Source organism: Oncorhynchus kisutch, linkage group LG25 (genome assembly GCF_002021735.2).
Source record: "Oncorhynchus kisutch isolate 150728-3 linkage group LG25, Okis_V2, whole genome shotgun sequence".
Lineage (NCBI taxonomy): Eukaryota > Metazoa > Chordata > Actinopteri > Salmoniformes > Salmonidae > Oncorhynchus > Oncorhynchus kisutch.
This window is the reverse complement of record NC_034198.2, coordinates 8,780,724-8,802,050: the sequence shown is the minus strand read 5'-3', so window position 1 is coordinate 8,802,050 and position 21,327 is coordinate 8,780,724. Positions and strand designations below refer to the sequence as shown.

The 21,327-nt window shown below is 42.3% G+C and overlaps 1 protein-coding gene across 4 annotated transcripts; it reads right to left on the bottom strand.

Moving 5' to 3' along the window:
* Positions 1-4,983: 4,983 nt before the first annotated feature.
* telo2 (TEL2, telomere maintenance 2, homolog (S. cerevisiae)) lies at positions 4,984-21,003 on the bottom strand. Of its 4 annotated transcripts, none has more exons than XM_020460675.2 (20): positions 20,701-21,003; positions 20,097-20,450; positions 18,855-19,135; positions 18,605-18,673; positions 18,356-18,503; positions 18,144-18,246; positions 17,976-18,044; positions 17,759-17,900; positions 17,453-17,589; positions 16,989-17,185; positions 16,690-16,778; positions 11,982-12,073; positions 11,775-11,891; positions 11,067-11,138; positions 10,798-10,971; positions 10,570-10,661; positions 9,977-10,076; positions 9,721-9,785; positions 9,492-9,607; positions 4,984-5,723 (listed from the first exon to the last, which is right to left on the bottom strand). In XM_020460675.2, exons 2-20 carry the CDS (start codon positions 20,438-20,440, stop codon positions 5,605-5,607), a joined length of 2,526 nt encoding a protein of 841 aa, XP_020316264.1. In that variant the 5' UTR covers positions 20,441-20,450; positions 20,701-21,003; the 3' UTR covers positions 4,984-5,604. The 4 variants fall into 4 exon arrangements, with proteins under 4 accessions (XP_020316264.1, XP_031660832.1, XP_031660831.1 ...); XM_031804972.1 differs by having other exon boundaries at positions 5,325-5,723; positions 18,356-18,452; positions 20,701-20,971; XM_031804971.1 differs by having other exon boundaries at positions 5,325-5,723; positions 18,855-19,132; positions 20,701-20,971.
* Between the last annotated feature and the right edge of the window lie 324 nt (positions 21,004-21,327).

The following is a 21,327-nucleotide window of genomic DNA, read 5'->3' as shown; positions in this document are numbered from 1 at the left end:
AGCACCAAACCAGAGTGTATGAGTGCAGAGATGGATGGTGAGCTGTGTGCATTGCATGATGTGCAATTTTGTGCCGTTTCTATCAGAATACATTTCCATGACTGGTGCTACAAATTGAAGTCCGTGTCGATGACTGCATACAATGCAAGAAGAGTACTGTTACAGTAGCACTGCAGTAAAGTGGTGTACCTGGATCTAGGTGACAATGCCCTCAATCTCCATGGGTGTCTGTAGTTTCCACTGGGCCTGGGCCTTCTATCTTGGTGTTTGGCTGGCTCACCATTCTCCACAGAGCTATACGCTCCCTGTTGGTGCTTGCAGCTAGGATCTCTGAGAAGACGCATGGGGAGTTAGGCAAGGGAGAACGACTATAGGGCTGTGACGTTAAATGGATAACCATAACATTGATGGTTTTGGATGAAAACCATCATGAAAATAAAAACCTTCAAAAGCCTTTTTACATTTATTATAAAATGTTTGATGTACTTCATTTGAATGTAGATATACTTTACCCATAGCGGGAGTTTTAACTATTTATTGTATGGTATTGTTTTGCTAACTTAATCTTTTGATTAAACTGTAATCCGTTATATGTGTGAATAGGAGAGAATCTTTGAAGGCAAATTCAGTTCATTGAGGGGGGGTGGGGTGAAAAGTGGGGACCGGGGGTACCTGTAGATCTGATAGCCCTTCACCTCTGGCCTTTTTCCTTATTACAGTAGATTGGAGGAATGAGGTGAAAAAGATGGCTTTTTTGGTTTCATTTCCGTTTCAAACCTATCGACAATGGAGAACCAGATGACTTGGACCAGCCTGTTTGCAGAATATGCACAAAAACCATAGGCTACCTACTAAGAATTCCAGCACCACAAACAAGACATAGATAAATGGCAAGCACTGACACTGACATCCCCGGTGAGCGTGCATATTCACTGTCATTATCATTGGGTCAGTGCCTCTTGAAAGTCATATAAAAAAAGATTCTGCTAATCTCTCAGGTCTTATAAAGTGTTGTAGAAGTGTATGAAATGTTTTTATAAAAGGCCACATTTTTCCTGTGCAAAGCCAAAGAAACATAGGCCTATCTGATATAGCCTAGCCTAAGCCTACTCCACCTCGCGCTGCATTGAACAGTCTTTTTTTGGCTAAAGTGATTTGAGTTCAATTATTATCCTAAATTATGACTATCCAATTTACTAATAACATTAGGAACAGTCAGTTATCTTACATAAGTCTGCAAATGTGATGACGCTTGGAATGCTTTATATTTTTTTAATGGTGAAGATTAGCTTCTCCAAACTTGACACTCAGGATTTGCTGGCAAGAATTTGATTTATTTTACCTTTATTTAACTAGGCAAGTCAGCTAAGAACAAATTCTTATTTTCAATGATGGCGTAGGAACAGTGGGTTACTGCTTTGTTCAGGGGCAGAACAACAGAATTTTACCTTGTCAACTCTGGGATTCAATCTTGCAACCTTTCGGTTACTAGTCCAAAGCTCTAACCACTAGATAACACACAGATCTGGGACTAGGCTAGTGACTGGTATATACACTGTGTAATAGTAATCCATTTAACATAAGTCTACCATAGCACTCAATTAGCACACATTTTCACAACACCAGTAAAGTTCAGTCCTACCCAGGCTCTCATCCAGAGAGAGAACATAGTTGTCATCCCTATCCAAGTCCCAGAGCCTACAACACAATGTATGTCAGCACCACAATGTATGTCAGCGCAACAGTGAGTGTGTGTGTCTGACCTGATGACCTGTTCCCCTGTAGCTGTGATGAGAGGCCTGTCTCTGTTGAAACGATATCTGCGCTTCGGGCCACTCTTTCCGCTCAGCTTCACCTGTGACAACAGAACCCATAAACACACAAAGTCACACTTGAATTGACTGTGCCACTGTAATCTGTGTACGTGACCAATACAATTTTATTTAAATTGACTGTGACACTGTACCTTCATGAGCTCCGGGGCTCCCCCCTCAGGTCCCAGAGTGTACTGCGACATCAAAAGGGTTTTCATGATTTCTAGGACGTCTCTCCTCTTCAGATAGAAGAGCTTCTGTGTGGAGCCATCCACACTGAGCACTGGGCTACTCCTGCCACACTCATTCACACAGTGTACCACACTCATTCACACAGTGTACCTTTTCTGGAAATTACAAGATTGTTATAATACTGTCATTGCATCAAATGGTTGCTTTATGCATCAGAATAGGGGGTTCTTAGAACTATATTATGTCTGTGTGAACGGAGAGTGGGCATCTGGGGCTTAATGCTGACAGTAGATTTACGATACCTTGGGTGATAAACCTAACAAGTCACATTCCATTCATGTGAGGGAGGTTGCTTCGGTTTGACTGGAAGGTACCAGGGAGAGATGGCTTGGGTATGGATAATGAAAGGAACCTTGTTTTGGGGGCCAGACCCTGGTTTCTACACAATGAGAACAGTATTTACAGCAGATACTGTCTGCTGTGAATTATTAGTACCCTTCATAAAAATCTTAACCTTGTGACCCATTCCATACATCTGTTGTTTGTCATGAACATTCAGGAAGATATACTTTGCTATAAAATGCTGTGGCTCAAATCTGCTCGTTGGGCTCTCAACTAATCATCTAGCGGTGGTTCGTCGACCAGCTTCATTATTGCAATAATTAATGTTATTAATACGTTTTGAATAAAGAAAAATCCTGATTGGTGATTGACCTTGTCTCTAATCATTATTAATTAGTATTTCCACGACAGGACACGGAGTCACAGAGTCAATTCACACTCACCAAGGCAAGCAGTGACAGTGCTGCTTTAATTTTGCTTCATTACACCAGGCAGCGCACCAAACCTAAACACACACTAACCGTTGAGGGCTTGTTTCAGGGGAATATCTCAGACATGCATGCACGTACACATTCAAACACACACACACGCAAGGGGACAACGCAGGTAAAAACACTAATAGTCTTCTAACTTCCCAGCCTTCCTCCAGTTGAACATGTCCAGGGCACTCTCGTCCCCACCCACTGCCGCCCGCATCGCCACATCTCTGGAACCAACCACAACCAGTCAGCATGGGACAGGAGCTTAGTAGAATGGTTTCCAATGTATACATTGTCACTCTGACCCTAACCTGAATCCCAGATCTGTTTATGCGGTCTTGCCAAACAATAACCATAGGAGATGGCAAAATAGCTAAGGTCTTTCAAATGTTATTAAAATTAAATCAAATTGTATTAGTCACATGCGCTGAATACAACAGTGAAATGCTTACTTATGAGCCCCTAACCAACAACGTAGTTTAAAAATATATATAAACACTATAAAAAAAAACATCTAAATAATAATACAAAAATTACAGATAAAAATAAGGAATAAAATTAACAAGTAATTAATGAGCAGCAGTAAAATAACAATAGCGAGACTATATACAGGGGGGGTACCGGTACAGAGTCAATGTAAGGGGGCACCGGTTAGTTGATGTAGACGTGGGTAGAGTTATTAAATTGACTATGCATAGATGATAACAACAGAGAGTAAGTAGCATGTCACTTATGTGTTGCATCAAGTGACTTGATCAGATAACCAAGCAACATAATAGCTACTGCTGCTGCTAAGCAAGTTAGCTAGAAACTGCTGGAATGATGTTCCTGACAACTGTAGCTAGCTAGCGACGTTAACTTAGCTAACACAAACAGACCTGGCTGTTCAAAATGGTCCTCTGGTTATTTGTGAGCGTTATGTGGATTACTGGACAAAACTAATTGCAAAAGACAGGCTAGCTAAGTAACTTCGCTAAGGTAACTAAATCAGCATTGGCTGCGAGCTAACGTTAGCCAGCTAGCTAGCTAACTTAATCCATTGCCATTGGGGCCTGTTGCAAAAATAGCATGCTATGGTTAGCTAACGTTGGCATTAAACTGTATGCTCCAGTTTACGAAGGAGTCAGAGTTCAAAAGAATAGAGAAGTTACATGAAAATATTTATTATAGGTGCCGTCCAAAAATTGGTAAATAGTCGTGATAACATAAATAGCAAATTGGCAATTCCAGTACTGTGGTTTTGCTCTGCTGCCCTGTAGGGAAAAAAGCGCCCCTTCTAGTTACCCCGACAACGTCGTCGGAAAGGGTGGGAGGAGTTACGGAAACTACCGATTAAATCGGTGTGTTATGGCATGTGGCTCACAACACAAACTTTCATTTTTACAGGGTTGCTTACAGCTCCTTGCTCTGCTGCCCTGTAGGGAAAAAAGCGCCCCTTCTAGTTACCCCGACAACGTCGTCGGAAAGGGTGGGAGGAGTTACGGAAACTACCGATTAAATCGGTGTGTTATGGCATGTGGCTCACAACACAAACTTTCATTTTTACAGGGTTGCTTACAGCTCCGTAACTAAAGCGACATTGAATACAGAAATAGCTCTCTACTTCAAGTTAATACATATTCCCAGAACCTGTTAATTTGATTACGTCCATTAGATGCAACATGAACGGTTACTGATTGTATTTTTCTGATAGACAAAGGTACACAATGTCATTCTACTCAGGAGGGCAAGGATTTGTAGGTGTTTGACATCTCTCCATGGCCCTGAAACAGAAAGGAGCCAGGAACAATTTACTGAGTAGCCTGGTCTCAGATCCGTTGTGTGCATTCCCAGCTCCTTGACACATTCATTGTCACAGCAAACATGAGAACAAAAGCAGAGTGGCTCCCAGGCTACTGGTTTCTCTCTCTCTCTTTATATATATTTGTATTTTATTATGGAGGATTCTGCTGTTTCAGGCAGCTGAAATTAATCTCCCAAATAATCACTTGTTGAGGTACACACAAGTCCACATGCGTGGTCTTTCTCCGGGGGAAGGATGCATGTTGTACACGTGTGTAAGGAAACATAATTTACAGGACTTCCTGTGTAAGCAAACACCTATAGTACAGAGGGATGTTCCTGGTCAGGAAAAAGAAAAAAAGACATCCTCCACAAACATTTTAATACATGTAATTTATTTTTGTCTAATGACATCCTCCTTTCCAGTCTTGGTATGTTTCAACTGCTTAATGAATTCGTGTGTGTGTGTGTGTGTGTGTCTGCAAGTATACACTGAGTGTACAAAACATTAGGAACACCTGCTCTATCCATGACAGACTCAATCCAGATGAAAGCTATGGCCCCTTACATGTGATTGATTGAAATCCAGTATCTATGAAGCCCTTTTTACATCAGCCGATGTCAAAGTGCTACACAGAAACACAGCCTAAAACACCAAACAATGCAGTGTATGTGTAGCACTGTTCCACACTCCTCCTTCACATAAACATACTTCTTTCCTTTGGCATGCATTTATTCATTTCAGGATATGGTGGGGATGCAGCGCCTGTAGCTCTAGCTTAAAGGACATCCTTCAGTGTCCAGGATCCGCCACATCCTCAGGCTTTCTGCCAGCCAGTTCCTGTTGGCAAGCATAATTTGTACTCATGTCACAGTGTCCTAAAGCAGTCACTACCAATACACCGGCAGTCACAACCAATACACTAGCTGTTTGTTTCCTTTTGTACACCAGAGGGATAGGACTTCAAGGTCCACTGTGTATCATCATGTTGTGATCATGACTGCAGGACCAGTGCAGCAGGGTTCATTTCAGTCTTCAGACTCTTCTCCAGCAGCACCAGGCTCTGCACGGCCAGGTTCCTGCAGTCTGTATCAGGGTCACCTTCAGCTACGTCTGTCAACAGCACAACAGGTTGGACCATGAGTATCATTATTACGGTAAACAGGTAGAAATTAACCATAAAGAACAATGAGGCTGTTCAAGCAATAAAACAAGCATGTATTTTTTTTAAATGCAAGGCTTTTTAAAAATGCAATACAGTTGATTCACATTGAAAACCCAAGCATTCATGATTCTGTAACATTTTTAACATTCATGTGTCTTCTGGACTATTGGTAATGTCCTTGGGAGAATTTACATTTCCATTGATGAGTGAATGGCGTCACAGACAGTCTGCACAGGACATCCTGGATTCCCTCCATTTCCCAGCAATGCTCACCCCAGCTGTGTGTGTGTGTGTGTGTGTGTGTGTGTGTGTGTGCGCGTGTGTTCTCAGATTCACACACACTGAGCAGCTGCATGAACATCTGGACTGTGCTCTTTTTAACCACATTCTTCTGGTCATCCCTAAAATACACATAACCCAAGGTCAGCCCTGAATGATGTCATCAAAGGCGTGTAAAACTTACAGCGCTAATGTGACAATGGTAGGCTTAGGGTCAGAAATACCCTGAAAACAATGCCATTTTCAGTTCATCAACAAAATCATTATATTTGAGAAGTGGGACTGCAGTGTGGCGACAGCAAAGGAGTCGTACTACTTTGAACTGATGTGCGGTGAGCTTTTTAGCGCCAGTGGCAGCTTAAGCATCACCAAGTGGGTGCTGCCCATTAGTAGGAGTGCGCAAACCTAATCTAGTGTGGATGCAGAGAAGCTGAGGAGGACTGAGGATGAAAGCAAGTTGACACGACTCGGGCTGGTACACGAGCTAACCAGACCATTATACCAAACCAAATTGTTTTCGTCACATTAGCCGAATACAACAGGTGTAGACCTTACAGTGAAATGCTTACAAGCCATTAACTTCTTGGTGACGGGGCAGTATTTTCACGTCCGGATGAAATGCATGACCAAATACAACTGCCTGCTTACTCATCCCCAGAAGAGAAGATATGCATATTATTAGTAGACTTGGATAGAAAACACTCTGAAGTTTCTAAAACTGTTTGAATCATGTCTGTGAGTATAACAGAACCTATTTAGCAGGCGAAACCCCGAGGACAAACCATTCAGATTTATTTTTTATTTTTAGGTCACTCTTTTCAATGGGTTTTCATTGGGAATCCAGATTTCTAAGGGACCTTCTTGCAGTTCCTATCGCTTCCACTGGATGTCAACAGTCTTTAGAAATTGGTTGAGGTTATTCCTTTGTGTAATGAAGAAGTACGGCCATCTTGAACGAGGGTCACTTGAAGTGTACTGTTAGATAGAGGTGCGTGACCAGAAATGTAGCTATAGTTTGTTTTCCTTCTGTATTGAACACAGATCACACCGTCTTCAATTTTATTGATTATTTACATTAAAAAATACCTAAAGTTGTATTACAAAAGTAGTTTGAAATGTTTTGGCAAAGTTTACAGGTAACTTTTGAGATATTTTGTAGTCACGTTGAGCAAGTTGGAACCTGTGTTTTTCTGGATCAAACGCGCCAAATAAATGGACATTTTGGATTTATATCGACGGAATTAATTGAACAAAAAGGACCATTTGTGATGATTATGGGACATATTGGAGTGCCAACAAAATAAGCTCGTCAAAGGTAAGGCATGAATTATATTTTTATTTCCACGTTTTGTGTCGCGCCTGCAGGGTTGAAATATGGTTTCTCTCTTTGTTTACGGAGGTGCTATCCTCAGATAAGAGCATCGTTTGCTTTCGCCGAAAAGCCTTTTTGAAATCTGACATGTTGGCTGGATTCACAACAAGTGTAGCTTTAATTTGCTATCTTGCATGTGTGATTTAATGAAAGTTAGATTTTTATAGTAATTTATTTGAATTTGGCGCTCTGCATTTTCCCTGGCTTTTGGCCAGGGAAAACATATCCCAGAGAGGTTAACCAACAATGCAGTTACAAAAAAAAGTGGAGTAAAAACTAGATGAGTAAAAAATGAAAATAACATAATTAAAGAGCAGCAGTAAAATAACAGTAGCGAGGCAATATACAGGGGGTACCGGAAGAGAGTCAACGTGAAGGGGCACAGGTTAGTCGAAGTAATATGAACAAGTAAGCTCAGCAAAAAAAGAAAAGTCCCCTTTTCAGGACCCTGTCTTTCAAAGATAATTTATAAAAATCCAAATAACTTCACAGATCTTCATTGTAAAGGGGTTAAACAATTTCCCATGCTTGTTCAATGAACCATAAACAATTTTTATTTTTAAATTTTATTTTACCTTTATTTAACCAGGCAAGTCAGTTAAGAACAAATTCTTATTTACAATGACGGCCTAGGAACAGTGGGTTAACTGCCTGTTCAGGGGCAGAACGACAGATTTGTACCTTGTCAGCTCGGGGATTTGAACTTGCAACCTTCCGGTTACTAGCCCAACGCTCTAACCACTAGGCTACCCTGCCACCCCAATTAATGAACATACACCTGTGGAATGGTCGTTAAGACACTAACAGCTTGGTGGGCAATTAAGGTCACGGTTATGAAAATTTAGAGGCCTTTCCACTGACTCTGAAAAACATCAAAAGAAAGATGCCCAGGGTCCCTGCTCATCTGCGTGAACGTGCCTTAGGCATGCTGCAAGGAGGCATGAGGACTGCAGATGTGGCCAGGGCAATACATTGCAATGTCTGTACTGTGAGACGCCTAAGACAGCGCTACAGGGAGATAGGACGGACAGCTGATCATCCTCGCAGCGGATAGACCACCTGCACAGGATCGGTACATCCGAACGTCACACCTGCGGGACAGGTACTGGATGGCAACAACAACTGCCTGAGTTACACCAGGAACGCACAATCCCTCCATCAGTGCTCAGACTGTCCGCAATAGGCTGAGAGAGGCTTAACTGAGGGCTTGTAGGCCTGTTGTAAGGCAGGTCCTCACCAGACATCACAAGCAACAACATCATCAACAACATCAACATGTCTGGTCCACCGTCGCTGGACCAGACAGGACTGGCAAAAAGTGCTCTTCACTGACGAGATGCAGTTTTGTCTCACCAGGGGTGATGGTCGGATTCACGTTTACCGTCGAAGGAATGAGCATTACACAGAGGCCAAAACTTTGTGAAACATAAGATAGAGTTTTTAATGTCCCATTGGTAGGATATTAGTGATCGTAGTTTGTCTATTTTGTTATCCAATGAGTGTACGTTGACTAATAGTACTGATGTTAGAGGCAGATTACCCACTCATCCTTAAAAGGCACCCCGACATCTCCGTCTCTTTCTCATGCGAATCACGGGATTTGGGCCTTGTCGGGTGTCTGAAGTAAATCCTTCGCGTCCGACTCATTACAGAAAAATTCTTCCAATACGAGATGAGTAATCGATGTCCTGATATCTAGAAGCTCTTTTCGGTCATGATACAACGGCAGTAACATTATGTACCAAATAACTTACAAATAATGCAAAAAAAACACAATAGAACAATTGGTTAGGAGACCGTAAAACGGCAGCCATCTCCTTCGGCGCCATTATCCAGCGGCCAAGTGAATTTTCAAAGTTGTTTATGTTCAGTGTACTGCAATTCAGCTTTAGCTGTCAAGTACAGCCTACATGTAATCATAATAAACCACTAATGTCAAACTCTACTCCCTGAATTCACTGGATGAGACAACTCTGTCAAGTATGTTGAGAAAGTAGTCTGGTCTCTACTCTTGTATATAGTAACATAAGTGATTTTACTTTATTGTTCTGCCCTGTATTCTCACCTGCCAGCCATGCTCTGGTCTCAAACAGCTGATCACTGAGCTCCACCAGCAAACTCTGACTGGGCATGCTCAGAAAGACGGAGCAGACAGCAAATAGGACTCCTCGCCGCACCATCCTATGTTGGAAATACAGAGGTTGGGTAAGCCATAGACCAGTTGGACAAAAGACCTTCCTTCCTACCCACACTCAAACAGTTTCCTATTTATGACGGTGTATAGACATACTCACTGGTCAACGTGGTAGCGTACGGCCCAGACAAAATCCAACAGAGCTCTGCCCATCTGAGTGGCCACCTGCAAAACACCAGACAACCCATTCAATCACATAGTTACAGCAATGGGGATATTTTCTGAGGTGACATTATGCTATGCAGTAGCGAATAATGGACATGTTTTAGACACCTAACTCAGTCAAATACTAGCCTAGTCAAAGCAAGGGAGACATTTTATGAGGTGACACCAGAAGAAATCAAGTTGTAGCCTACCGGAGCATTGACTGCTAGGTGCAGGAGGAGTCCCAGCGTGTGGATCAGTCTCCCCAGAACCAGGTGGTCACCGCCCAGCAGGTCAAAGGTCACCTGAGGCCTAGGAGTCAAGGTCAAGGAGAAATGTTAGTATTGGAACAACAATGGTTGTTCACTTGCATACAAGAACTCAAATACAATTGTGTAGCACAAAAGGTGTGACACAAATAAACTGTGCTTCAAATGAAGAATACTGTATATATACAGTAATACTGTACACGCACACTCTCTCACATTGCCTCACACTCATTTGCTAGGGACCTATACACAGGTAACGAGTGGTGGACAGAGGAGCCTCTTAAAAGAAGAAATTACAGGTCTGTGAGAGCCAGAAATCTTGCTTGTTTGTAGGTGACCAAATACTTATTTTCCACCATAATTTGCAAATAAATTCATAAAAATCCTACAATGTGATTTTCTGGATTTTTTCTTATTTTTTTCTGTCATAGTTGAAGTGTACCTATGATGAAAATTACAGGCCTCTCATCTTTTTAAGTGGGAGAACTTGCACAATTGGTGGCTGACTTGCCCCACTGTACATTCCAACACATTACCTGTCATAGTTTCTGAGCAGAGGGAAGAAGAAGTGGCCAGCAACAGGGGCATAACGGTTTGGGGTGGGCTTGGCTGGGGGGTGAGTGACGCCCTGAAATGAGGGCAGAACAAAACCCATCTTAACATTGATCAGGAATCAGATTTAGCTACTGTATGGTTAGAGTCTTAATTCCAGTATTATTTAAAAGGCAAAGAAATAACTTTCTTGAAACTGTTGTGCAGCCTACCTTACTGAGCCGTTTGGTCTTACTCTGAATCCGCCTCTCCACCACTTGTCGCCAGTGTATGGGGTCATCGCCGGGGTAAAGGGGTGTATTCATGGTAACCCGCTGAATGGCCTTGGATGGACCTCCTTTGTCAGTGATTGGTTGAGAGAGCTCCTGCGCAGACATAATAAGGACCTGACACAGGAGAGATAAATAAATGGTTATGAAGCCTTTGTAAAAGGCATTCTACATTCACAGAAGATACTAGGGAGGAACCGTGTTCTCTTCACCTCTAAAATATCCAGCCGTTGTCGTATACTGTAATTCATGGAGTAGAACTCTGTGGTCAGATACTCAGTCACCTGTGAATGAAACGGATGAGAATTAAAAAGGACATGGTGTAATTTAGCAGTGAATATTGATCATACACACCGACTGTACAAAACATTAGGAACACGTTCCTGATATTGAGCTGCACCCCCTTTTGCCTCAGAACAGCCTCAACTCATAGGTGCATGGACTCTACAAGGTGTCGAAAACGTTCCACAGGGATGCTGGACTCCATTGCTTCCCACAGTTGGCTGGATGTAATTTGGGTGGTGGACGATTCTTGATACAAACGGGAAACTGTTGAGTGTGAAAAACCCTGCAGCGTTGCAGTTCTTGACACACGCCTGGCATCTACTACCATACCCAATTCAAAGCCACATAAATAGTTTGTCTTACCCATTCACCCTCTGAATGGCACACACACAATCCATGTCTCAATTGTCTCAAGGCTTAAAAATCCTTCTTTAACCTGTCTCCTCCCCTTCATCTACACTGATTGAAGTGGATTTAACAAGTGACATCAATAAGGGATTATAGCTTTGCCTGGATTCATCTGGTCAGTCTGTCATTGAAATAGCAGGTGTTCCTAATGTTTTGTACACTCAGTGTATGAAACTAAACCATAATATAAAAAGGTAGATGGTTAAGATTAAGGTGAAATATCTTACTGGGACAGAGTCGGTGACAGTGAGGGCCACCATAGCAGCCTGCCTGAGACTCAGGAAACCCACAGTGTTGTACCTGTCCTCCATGTGCAGCAGCACCTTGCTCAGTTCAACACTGACCTGAGGAGCGACAAACATTAAGGGAACGACTATAACAAGGGAACTATATGCTTATCATTTTAATGTAGTAAACAGTGTGTGACCTCTCACCTCTCGAGCTGTAGAAGTGTTCTTCCTCACCAAGCCCTCAATGGCTCTCAGACTGAGATCCACCCTCACTGGGTCCTCAGATGAGAGGAAGGCTGGGGAGAGATGGATGGAAGGATGAACGAACCAAATCATTTACGGGTTTTACATACATAACAGCCCACATGGGCATTTAATCATGTAGATAACATGGGTGGTGGAGCACGTAAAAATTTAATTTATTTGGAACCGTTTTCCTGTCAGTCGGTGGCAGAAATATTCACACTTCATCATATTGTTGCACTGTGCGCAACCTCTGCATTTATAGCTACCATTCGGCAAGAGGCCGTAAAAGAGCCTGGCTGATTTTCTTTTGTGGCTGGCAGCCAGTGAATTCTATGAGTTACATCTGAATGAGTCAACAGGCGTGGCGGACCTGGCACAGCTCCTGGTATATGTCCTTTACATTTATGGGGAGGTCAAGACCAATGTATCGCGTAAATTGCAACCTCTCCTATATACAATAAGTGGTGGATTCTTAAATTTTGCTGGCAAAGCTAGGTCCGATGATAAAACATGCCAGAGTTTCTCGACAGCACCTCCCACTTTTCGCAAGTGCAAAGTATATGTGGTGGTGAACACGACAGTGTTCTTTAGCTCTAGTGGGTATTTTTGTAGCAGTTCATCTCGTGTTTTCACACATTGTGTGTAGCCTCTTCTTAGAAACATATTGCGCATCTCCGCTGCTTTTTATAGATAGTCCTCTGTGGAGTGGCATATACGGCGCAGTCTGAAAAACTGGCTTCTTGGAAGTTTGAATGCATTCAAACGACACGTCTTCCCAATTTTCCCCAAATCATCTGAATCAGAGAGGTGCGGAGGGCTGCCTTAATCGACGTTTGTTGTTGGGCATTAACTACATTGCTCAATGGCAGAACAGCAGATCTTTCCACCCCTGCCAGCTCAAGGATTCAAACCAGCAACCTTTCGGTTACTGGCACAACGCTCTTAACCGCTAGGCTACCTACCCCCATCTCTGCTTACTTGTCAAGCATAACTTTTTGTGGAAGGCACGACACTGCGTACAAATCCCCCTGCATAGTCACCGTCGTCGTACAGTATATCGAGTTTCCTTGTAGGCCTATTTGGCGGGGAAACTGAAGCAAGCTGTAGCCCATTGCCTGTTTCTATTTGAGTCTGTCAAAAAATGTGAAACTGTGTCTATTCGGATCTAGTAAAAGGCCGACATTTGATGGTTTCAAATAAGAAAATACTATTTGTCACAAAAAAAAAGGAAACATTGTGATTTTAGAGACAAAGTAACAGCCTCTATGATGAAAAGGATAAGAGTCAATCTGTTACTGGGGCTCTTACCATCATCATGATTTACATCAAAGTCACCAAATCACTTTGTTTATAAGCCCACTAGGCTTCTCATTTGTTGTCATTAAAATGTCCTGAATAACAGAAAGGAAATACCTTGGGTATTCCCAAACTGGAGTAGCAATGCCGATGAGGGTACGCCAAATAAAAATGTGATTCACATAAAAAAAGTATATATATATATATATTTATATATACTCGCCCGAGTAGCCAGAGACACATACCAGCAGTACTACACCTTCACCTGTCAACGACACGTTGTTCTGCTTCCACGAGCACATCCAATGCTAGCATCAGTAATTCTACATGTTGTTAGCCCAGCTAACATGGACACTGACAGTTGTGAATCTGATGCAGCCGAAGAGCTACCCGGGCAAGCGCCGAACAGACATCGAAGAGGCACAAATATATTTTTATTTAACTCGGCGAGTCAGTTTAGAACAAATTCTTATTTACAATGTTCAGGGGCAGAATGACAGATTTTTTTACCTTGTCAGCTTGGGGATTCAATCCCCTAACCTCGGTTACAGAAACAGATACCATTAATAAGAAGAAGGGGCTAGATGAGATTTATATGCTGAGCTACCGAGTGGCAAGGTCATGCAAGCCCCATACTATTTTGGAGGACTTAATTCTTCCTGCTGGGACAATGCTGGGGGGAAAAAGACAAAAAAACTATACAGACAATTACTTCAAACAACACTGTTTCACAACGCATCAGTGACATGTTTTGAAAGAATTACTGCTTCGTATTCAAGCCAGTGAATTCTATGAGTTACAGCTGAATGAGTCACCTGGCAAAGCTCCGGGTATATGTCCATTACGTTTATGGGGTCAATTAGGAAGACATCCTCTTCTGCAAACCACTGGAAACTAGAACAGGAGAGGATATTTTTAAAGTACTGGACAGCATTGTGACATCAAATAGACTTGGTGGTCAACATGTGTTGGTATCTGTACTGGTGGCGCAAAAGCCATGATGACAGGGAGACATAGTGGAGTGGTAATGCGCTTGCAAGCAGTTTCTCCCGACGTCACTTGGGTACACTGCAGCATCGACTGAGAGGCTCTTGCTGCCAAGGGAATAGCTGACAGCTTGAAAGATGTTTTGGACACAACAGTGAACATGGTTAAGTTTGTTAAAGCAAGGCCCTGAACTCTCGTGTATTTTATGCACTATACAATGATATGGGCAGCGACCATGTAACACCTTTACAACATACAGAAGTGCACTGGTTATCAAGGGGAAAAGTATTGAAACTTTTTTTTAAATTGAGAGACTAGCTTAAAGTTCTTTACTGACCAACATTTTCACTTTGTCTGATGACGAGTTTCACACCATCTGGGAGATGTTTTTTCTCGCCTGAATGATCTGAATATAGGATTATAGGGACTCTAAACAACTATAATGTGCGGGACAAAATTGAGGCTATGATTAAGAAGTTGGAGCTCTTCTCTGTCTGCATTAACAAGGACAACACACAGGTCTTTACATCATTGTATTATTTTTTGTGTGCAAATGAACTCAAGATTACGGACAATGTCAAATGTGATATAGCGAAGCACCTGAGTGAGTTGGGTGCGCAATTATGCAAGTACTTTCCCGAAACGGATAACACAAACAACTGGATTCGTTCTCTCTTTCATTCCCTGCCTCCAGTCCACTGACCGATATCTGAACAAGAGAGCCTCATTGAAATTGCAACAAGCAGTTCTGTGAAAATGTCATTTAAATCAGAAGCCTGCCAGATCTCTGGATTGGGCTGTGCTCAGAGTATCCTGCCTTGGCAAATCGCACTGTTAAGACACAGATACCCTTTGCAACCACGTACCTATGTGAGAGTGGATTTTCAGCCCTCACTAGCATGAAAACTAAATAAAGGGACAGACTGTGTGTGGAAAATGAAAGAAGACACTCTCCAAAACAACCCAACATTGCAGAGTTTGTGCATCCTTTCAAGCACACCATTAACCTGTGGTGAATTTTCGATGAACAAATAAAGTTATATGTAAGATGGCTAAATAAAAGAGCAAAATTATTGATTATTATTTGTGCCCTGGTCATATAAGAGCTATGTCACTTCCCACGAGCCAGGTTGTGACAAAAACTCACTCATTCTTATGTTTAATAAATGTATTGAATAGTGTGTGTGGCAGGCTTACAATGATGGCAAAAAACAACATTTCAGAGTGCGCTGACCATGGTGCTAGAGGGGGTACGCAGCTGGAGGTTATATGTTAAGGGGTATAGGACTATTAAAAAAAAAGTTTGGGAATCACTGGCCTAGGCTATCCTACACAATTGCGCACAGCAGCCTAGACTGTGTCCAATTCGACACACAGAAACATGAAAACATTAACACGTTACATTAATGCTTTCTCTGTTAAATCTTGTAGACACGGCTGTAAATCCAGCAGAAAATAGCAGATAATCAACATAAATGAAGGGGTATTGGATTGGATCCAACTGACTTCACTGGCGCAATGAACAAGACATCAAAATATTCTGGACATTCTTACAAACACTTTTTCCGCACAGGCTGTTTTTTCATGGCATGCTATAGGCTGTTTGTCTGTCATTCAGAAAAATATTTCCTGGATCAGCTGATGATGGTCGACATTATCACTAGGCCTAACTAAACAATTGGATACCAAATGTGCACCCAACAAGTAGGTCTATTAGCCTACGCATAGCCTATTGAAGAATAGCGCAAGTTAGGCGATGGCCTATAATGGGTCTCCTATTCAGATGCTAACATTTACCCCTAGTCTACTGGTTAATCAGCTCACAGTCATCTGGACACTCCGACATGCAGTAGAGTAATATTTCCCTGTTTTTCATATCTAAAAAATGCAACTCGTAGACTTTACACAGGCCACTGGTACCGATCACTATAGCCTAATACTTATTACAAGGTTGAAATAAAATGTATTTATATTTGCACATTTTTATTAATTAATGCATTAGTAGGCTTATTGATTATATTTTTCAAGTTATTCCCCTAAACTTGTTTTATTTATTTAGTCTAAAATGAATGCAGGGCATTTTTCTTAATCTTATATTATATTCTGCCCATATAAACAAACATAATTTTAGAGCATAAATTAACCTATATATATATATATATATATGATAGGTTTAAATGAGTCAACCCACGGAAGACATATGAAAGCCTTCACAAGTTTCTCCACGGAGCCCTCAACACAACGCGTTCCCCAGCCAGTTGCGCACACGTGGGCGAGGACGAAAGACAAAGGAGTTCGCTTCTGCTGCAGCTTTTGCTGTAAAATACAACACGTTGCTTCGTCCATCTCCCACCCATGGAGAGACCTATATACTGTATCTTACCCTCTAGACAGTCTCGGAGGTAGCGAGGTGGGGCAGCTTGGCTCATCTCCTGGTCAGCTGACATGTCATAGGGGGTGAGCTCATCATCACTGGTTCAAACACACACAGGACAGGGTCATAGAGCCTAATCGATACAACACTACAAAACCATGTCTTCTTAACTGTCCATGGGAAGATTGTAGTGATTTTAATTAAATATAAAACTTCAGTCTCAGACAGAATTATGTTAATATATGTAGTGTATAACAAGAGGTATTACAGAGTGTTATGGGTTTGATTATGATAATACTATTTCTTACCTATCCAGCTCTGAGTCTGGGTCAGCTCCTGATTTCTGAGCCACAGAAGCAGCCTGGGATGGTACTGCCTGAGAGGGTACAGTCTTCCCTTTGACGTCTTGAGGAAGATCCAATCTGTCATCAAGCGGCTCTGCTTCTTCCTCAGACAGTGGAGTCATCAGTGAGAGCAGCTCCTCGGTCTCCTCATCATGCTCATACTGAGCGGGTGAAACACAACAAATGAACACACCCTTTCCGGAGTCCTACACAGGACTCATAACAAGACAGACATAGCCTGACATCTCCTTTCTTTAAAGTGCACTGATCTGAACAGTAAATAGGAGAAAGCATTATGGTATTTGTTTTCACCCGTTCAGTTCTTTCAGATCAGTATGAGCAGAGAAAAGAAAAATAGGGACAGTGAGCCACTTCAGACTATAGAGATGCACCCAAAGCCTTGGGAAAGGTGCCATACAATACTGTACTTCGAATTTGAGTTTGGCTCCATTGACATCCATGCGGGAGCTGAGACACTCCCCCACCACCATGCCCATGCGCCTCACACGGACTACACTGCTGTCCAGGTGGCTCTGCATCCCTCCCAACATGCACTGCAGCAGCTCTGACAGGGAGGAAGGAGAAAGGACAACAGGGTCATGTTTGATTGGGCAGGAAAATGTTTTCTATTAAATGCCCAAATGAACATAACCCAGAGACGGACAGGATAGAAAGTAGTGTGAACACCTCTGACCGTGTTACATAATAGTGTGGCGTAGTTTTCGGAGTGTTACCTGAGCGTAGCTCCTGTAGCTCTGCATCACTCAGTAGTCCCACACACAGCAGCAGAGCCCGGCTCACATAGAGCTGCTGCTCCAGAGGGGTGTGTCTGACTGCACTGGGGTTAGCCCATGCCTGGCACAGCGACCGCAGCACCTGGACACAGTCAATAATATGATCATAAATACCCATATATCATCACAACACAAGTCTTATACGTTGTACACTCACCTGTATAAGTAGTGGCCTTCTCTCCCTGTCCTGAGCCAGGTGGCCTAGAAGAATGCTCAACACACGAGTCTGGGAGAAAGTAAGTTAAACACTTCAGCTATAACAGAAGCTTTTTCAATTTCCAAAAATGATAGATTGACTAGACTCACCACGAGTTCACAGTCTCACCTCATATTTGTATTGGAGCAGCAGCAGTTTATGGGTGATGACAAACTGGGCCTTTTTGTTCTTCAACACCAGGTTCCCCATGATCCTGGACAGAGCATCAGGTCTAGGGGAAAAATAACACTTACATTACGAGAGAAAGGGGTAAATGCGGTGCAGTAAAAAGTATGTTTTTGACACCTTTTGATAACTTCTAGCTATCTCCCATCCCTCACCTGGTGACAGCCTGCACCATCCCAGTGAGCACGCTCTCCAGCCAGCGCTCTGGGACATTCTCCAGCAGCTTCCAGCACACCCTTTGCCACACCATGTCTGAAAGCGTGCAGCAAGAGAGGTGAGGGGCCAGCACCCCAAATACTAACGCTGCAGAGAGAAACACACAATTATGTAGCATTTCTGATGATACAATGGGAAAGTGTTACAGTTGACAATCATCAATGCAGGAGGAACACAGCCTTGCTTACCACTGTGTCCCTGAACACAGGCCTTCCCCAGTGCCTGGGCCACAAAAGTCAGAGAGCAGTCTTTTCTATCTGGGAACAACAGTGTATTGACAGTGAGTTACACACATAATAAAATACATTTCCAATAAGACAGTTAAAGATAAAACAGCCATGAATAGGCCCATAATCAGAAAGTACTGTCTTATATTAAAAAAGTACTATCTTCTGCATTATATAAAGTAGACATAAACTGATGGATGGGCACACAAACCTCTCAGAGCCTGACAGGTTCTCTCTAGCACAGTGAGCATATCTCTGGCCAATAAGGGGTAGTACTGCTGGGGGAGGAAGATGGTCTTGTTATGGTGGTGCAGCTGGTTGGCAGTCAGGTCAGGCAGAGCCACCAGGCGGCTCAGCAGGGTCTCTCTGAGCTGGGGTGAGTCGGAGGGACCCGTCCCCTGACAGCGGGTCCACAGTAGGACTGTCAGACGACCACTCTGAAGGAACCGCTCTAGGATGCTGACTAAACGGTCCAGACCTGCACTGGGGCTGCTGGAGATAGATGATCACACACATTCATGCACACCAAAACACACACACAAACAAGGAGAATCAGTCAGAGAAATGTACAAGATGAGTATATCATTACCACACAGGTCACCGGCAGCAAAGACACAGTTATTCACAGTATCAAGTAGCCCATTATGTTGACTATCAATGCATTGTAATGCATCAATGTCAATTTCCCTTCCTGTCTCGCTGTCGCATAGAATGTGTAAACAGCCCAGATGCTCGGTTTAGACATTAACAATCCTCACTTATGGTTTTGGAAACCTTTGGAAATGTAATATCATCGAGTAACCTTTCAAAAGTTTGGGGTCACTTAGAAATTGAATTGTTTTTCAAAGAAAAATCACATTTTTTGTCCATTAAAATAGATTAGAAATACAGTGTAGACATTGTTAATGTTGTAAAAGACTGTTGTAGCTGGAAACGGTTGATTATTTATGGAATATCTACATAGGCATACAGAGGCCCATTTTCAGCAACCATCACAACTGTGTTCCAATGGCACATTGTGTTAGCTAATCCAAGTTGATCATGGACATAGTTTTAACAAATCCCACACCGCCATATTTCCATGTAACAGCAACTTTACAGCTTGTTTACGGAACAGAGGCAACCGCCTGTTCTTATTAGTTATCCAGTATCTCTGAACGCCTTTGTGTAACGGAAGAAGACAGAAAAGGGTAACTGAAAAATACTGTCAGCTGCAACTGTTTAGAAGGTGTACAGTGGGTATATATTTTATATTTGTAAAATTATTTCGATGATATTAAAGTTAACTTCCAAAGGATTCCAAAACCGACTTGCACTATTAACATTTAGACATATAGTGTTGGGATTGTTGTATACATTGGCCGCGCTGTGGTCCATGGTTCAAATGAGTATGGCCCTTTGGATTCTAGAAGACTAAGTATCCACTATTAACATCTTCAAACATTTTTCTCACCTCATTGAGCTGATACCATCCATCAGCACTAACAGAGACTGGTCTGGAGGACCTCGGAGGAACAAACCATCCCACAATTCTGTGCACTGGGCAACGGTAAGAAGCTGGAGCCAATCAGCATTGATGTTACTGATGAGAAACTGTAGGGTCCGGGTGTAGTGGGCTCGACTGAACTCTGCTCGCTGAGCTGATGTAATTGTACTCTGAGGCCTATCGTCCAGGTAACTGGTTAGTGTGTGTAGAGTTTTGGTCACCTCTTCCTTCTCTTTGGAAGTAGTGAGAGTTCGGACGCATTGGCCCACTGAGAGTCGAACTTCAACATCTGGGGTTAGGGACTGCATCATTCTCCAGCACCTGTTGGAGACAAGATTAGTTTATATAGTTCGTGTTCTACCAATACTTTCAAATCACTGCTAGCTAGCTTCCTACCTAGGTAACGTTACATAAGAAATGCATAAATCTGTTAACAATGAGATTTTATTTAGCTGGCTAACTACTGACAGCCTGATCCCTTAATTGCTATTATTGGACCAATTAACAACAGACGTCAATAGAAGAGGTCCTATCTTGGGATACTGATTATTAAATACTATTAGGCACTCACCTGAATGTTTAGCTAACTAGCCAGTAGCCACCATTAGCCAGAATAACAGGTTGTATTCCCACATCTCTGGTCTACTCACCGGGTGATAAACGACACATTTGAAACGGTTTCACGCTGTGAATTAAATTAATTGGACAAATACTGCAGCCCAAAACAAACTAAGGTTCAAACTGCTTTAAAAACAACCTATATTATTTTAGCTAGTCTTAGCTACTTTTTCACAATACCAAATAAAAAAACGCCTGCTGCGCAAAATGAGTGCGCTAACAAAAAATGTCCGTACTGGGTAAAAGTACCCAATATGTATCAAGAATAGTTCCGTGTGAGGACTTTTGAGTTACATTCAACAGGCCAACATGTTTGTAACAAGTCAGACTTTTTAATGAGACTTTTCTTTTATTCTGAGTGAACCAGAATTGAAAACATTTCATAAACATACCAGTGTAAGTAAAATCAATATTCAACATCCAGAGGTAGGCAGCTACTTTCCACAATATAAAAATTAAATGATAACATTGTACTGGTCATATAAAACTCAATATTGTACTAAATATGTTTTATTGTACAAGCCTCTCCTAGCCCTATCAGACGAAGTGGTCAAACTGGCCAAGAGGAATATGGCTGCTG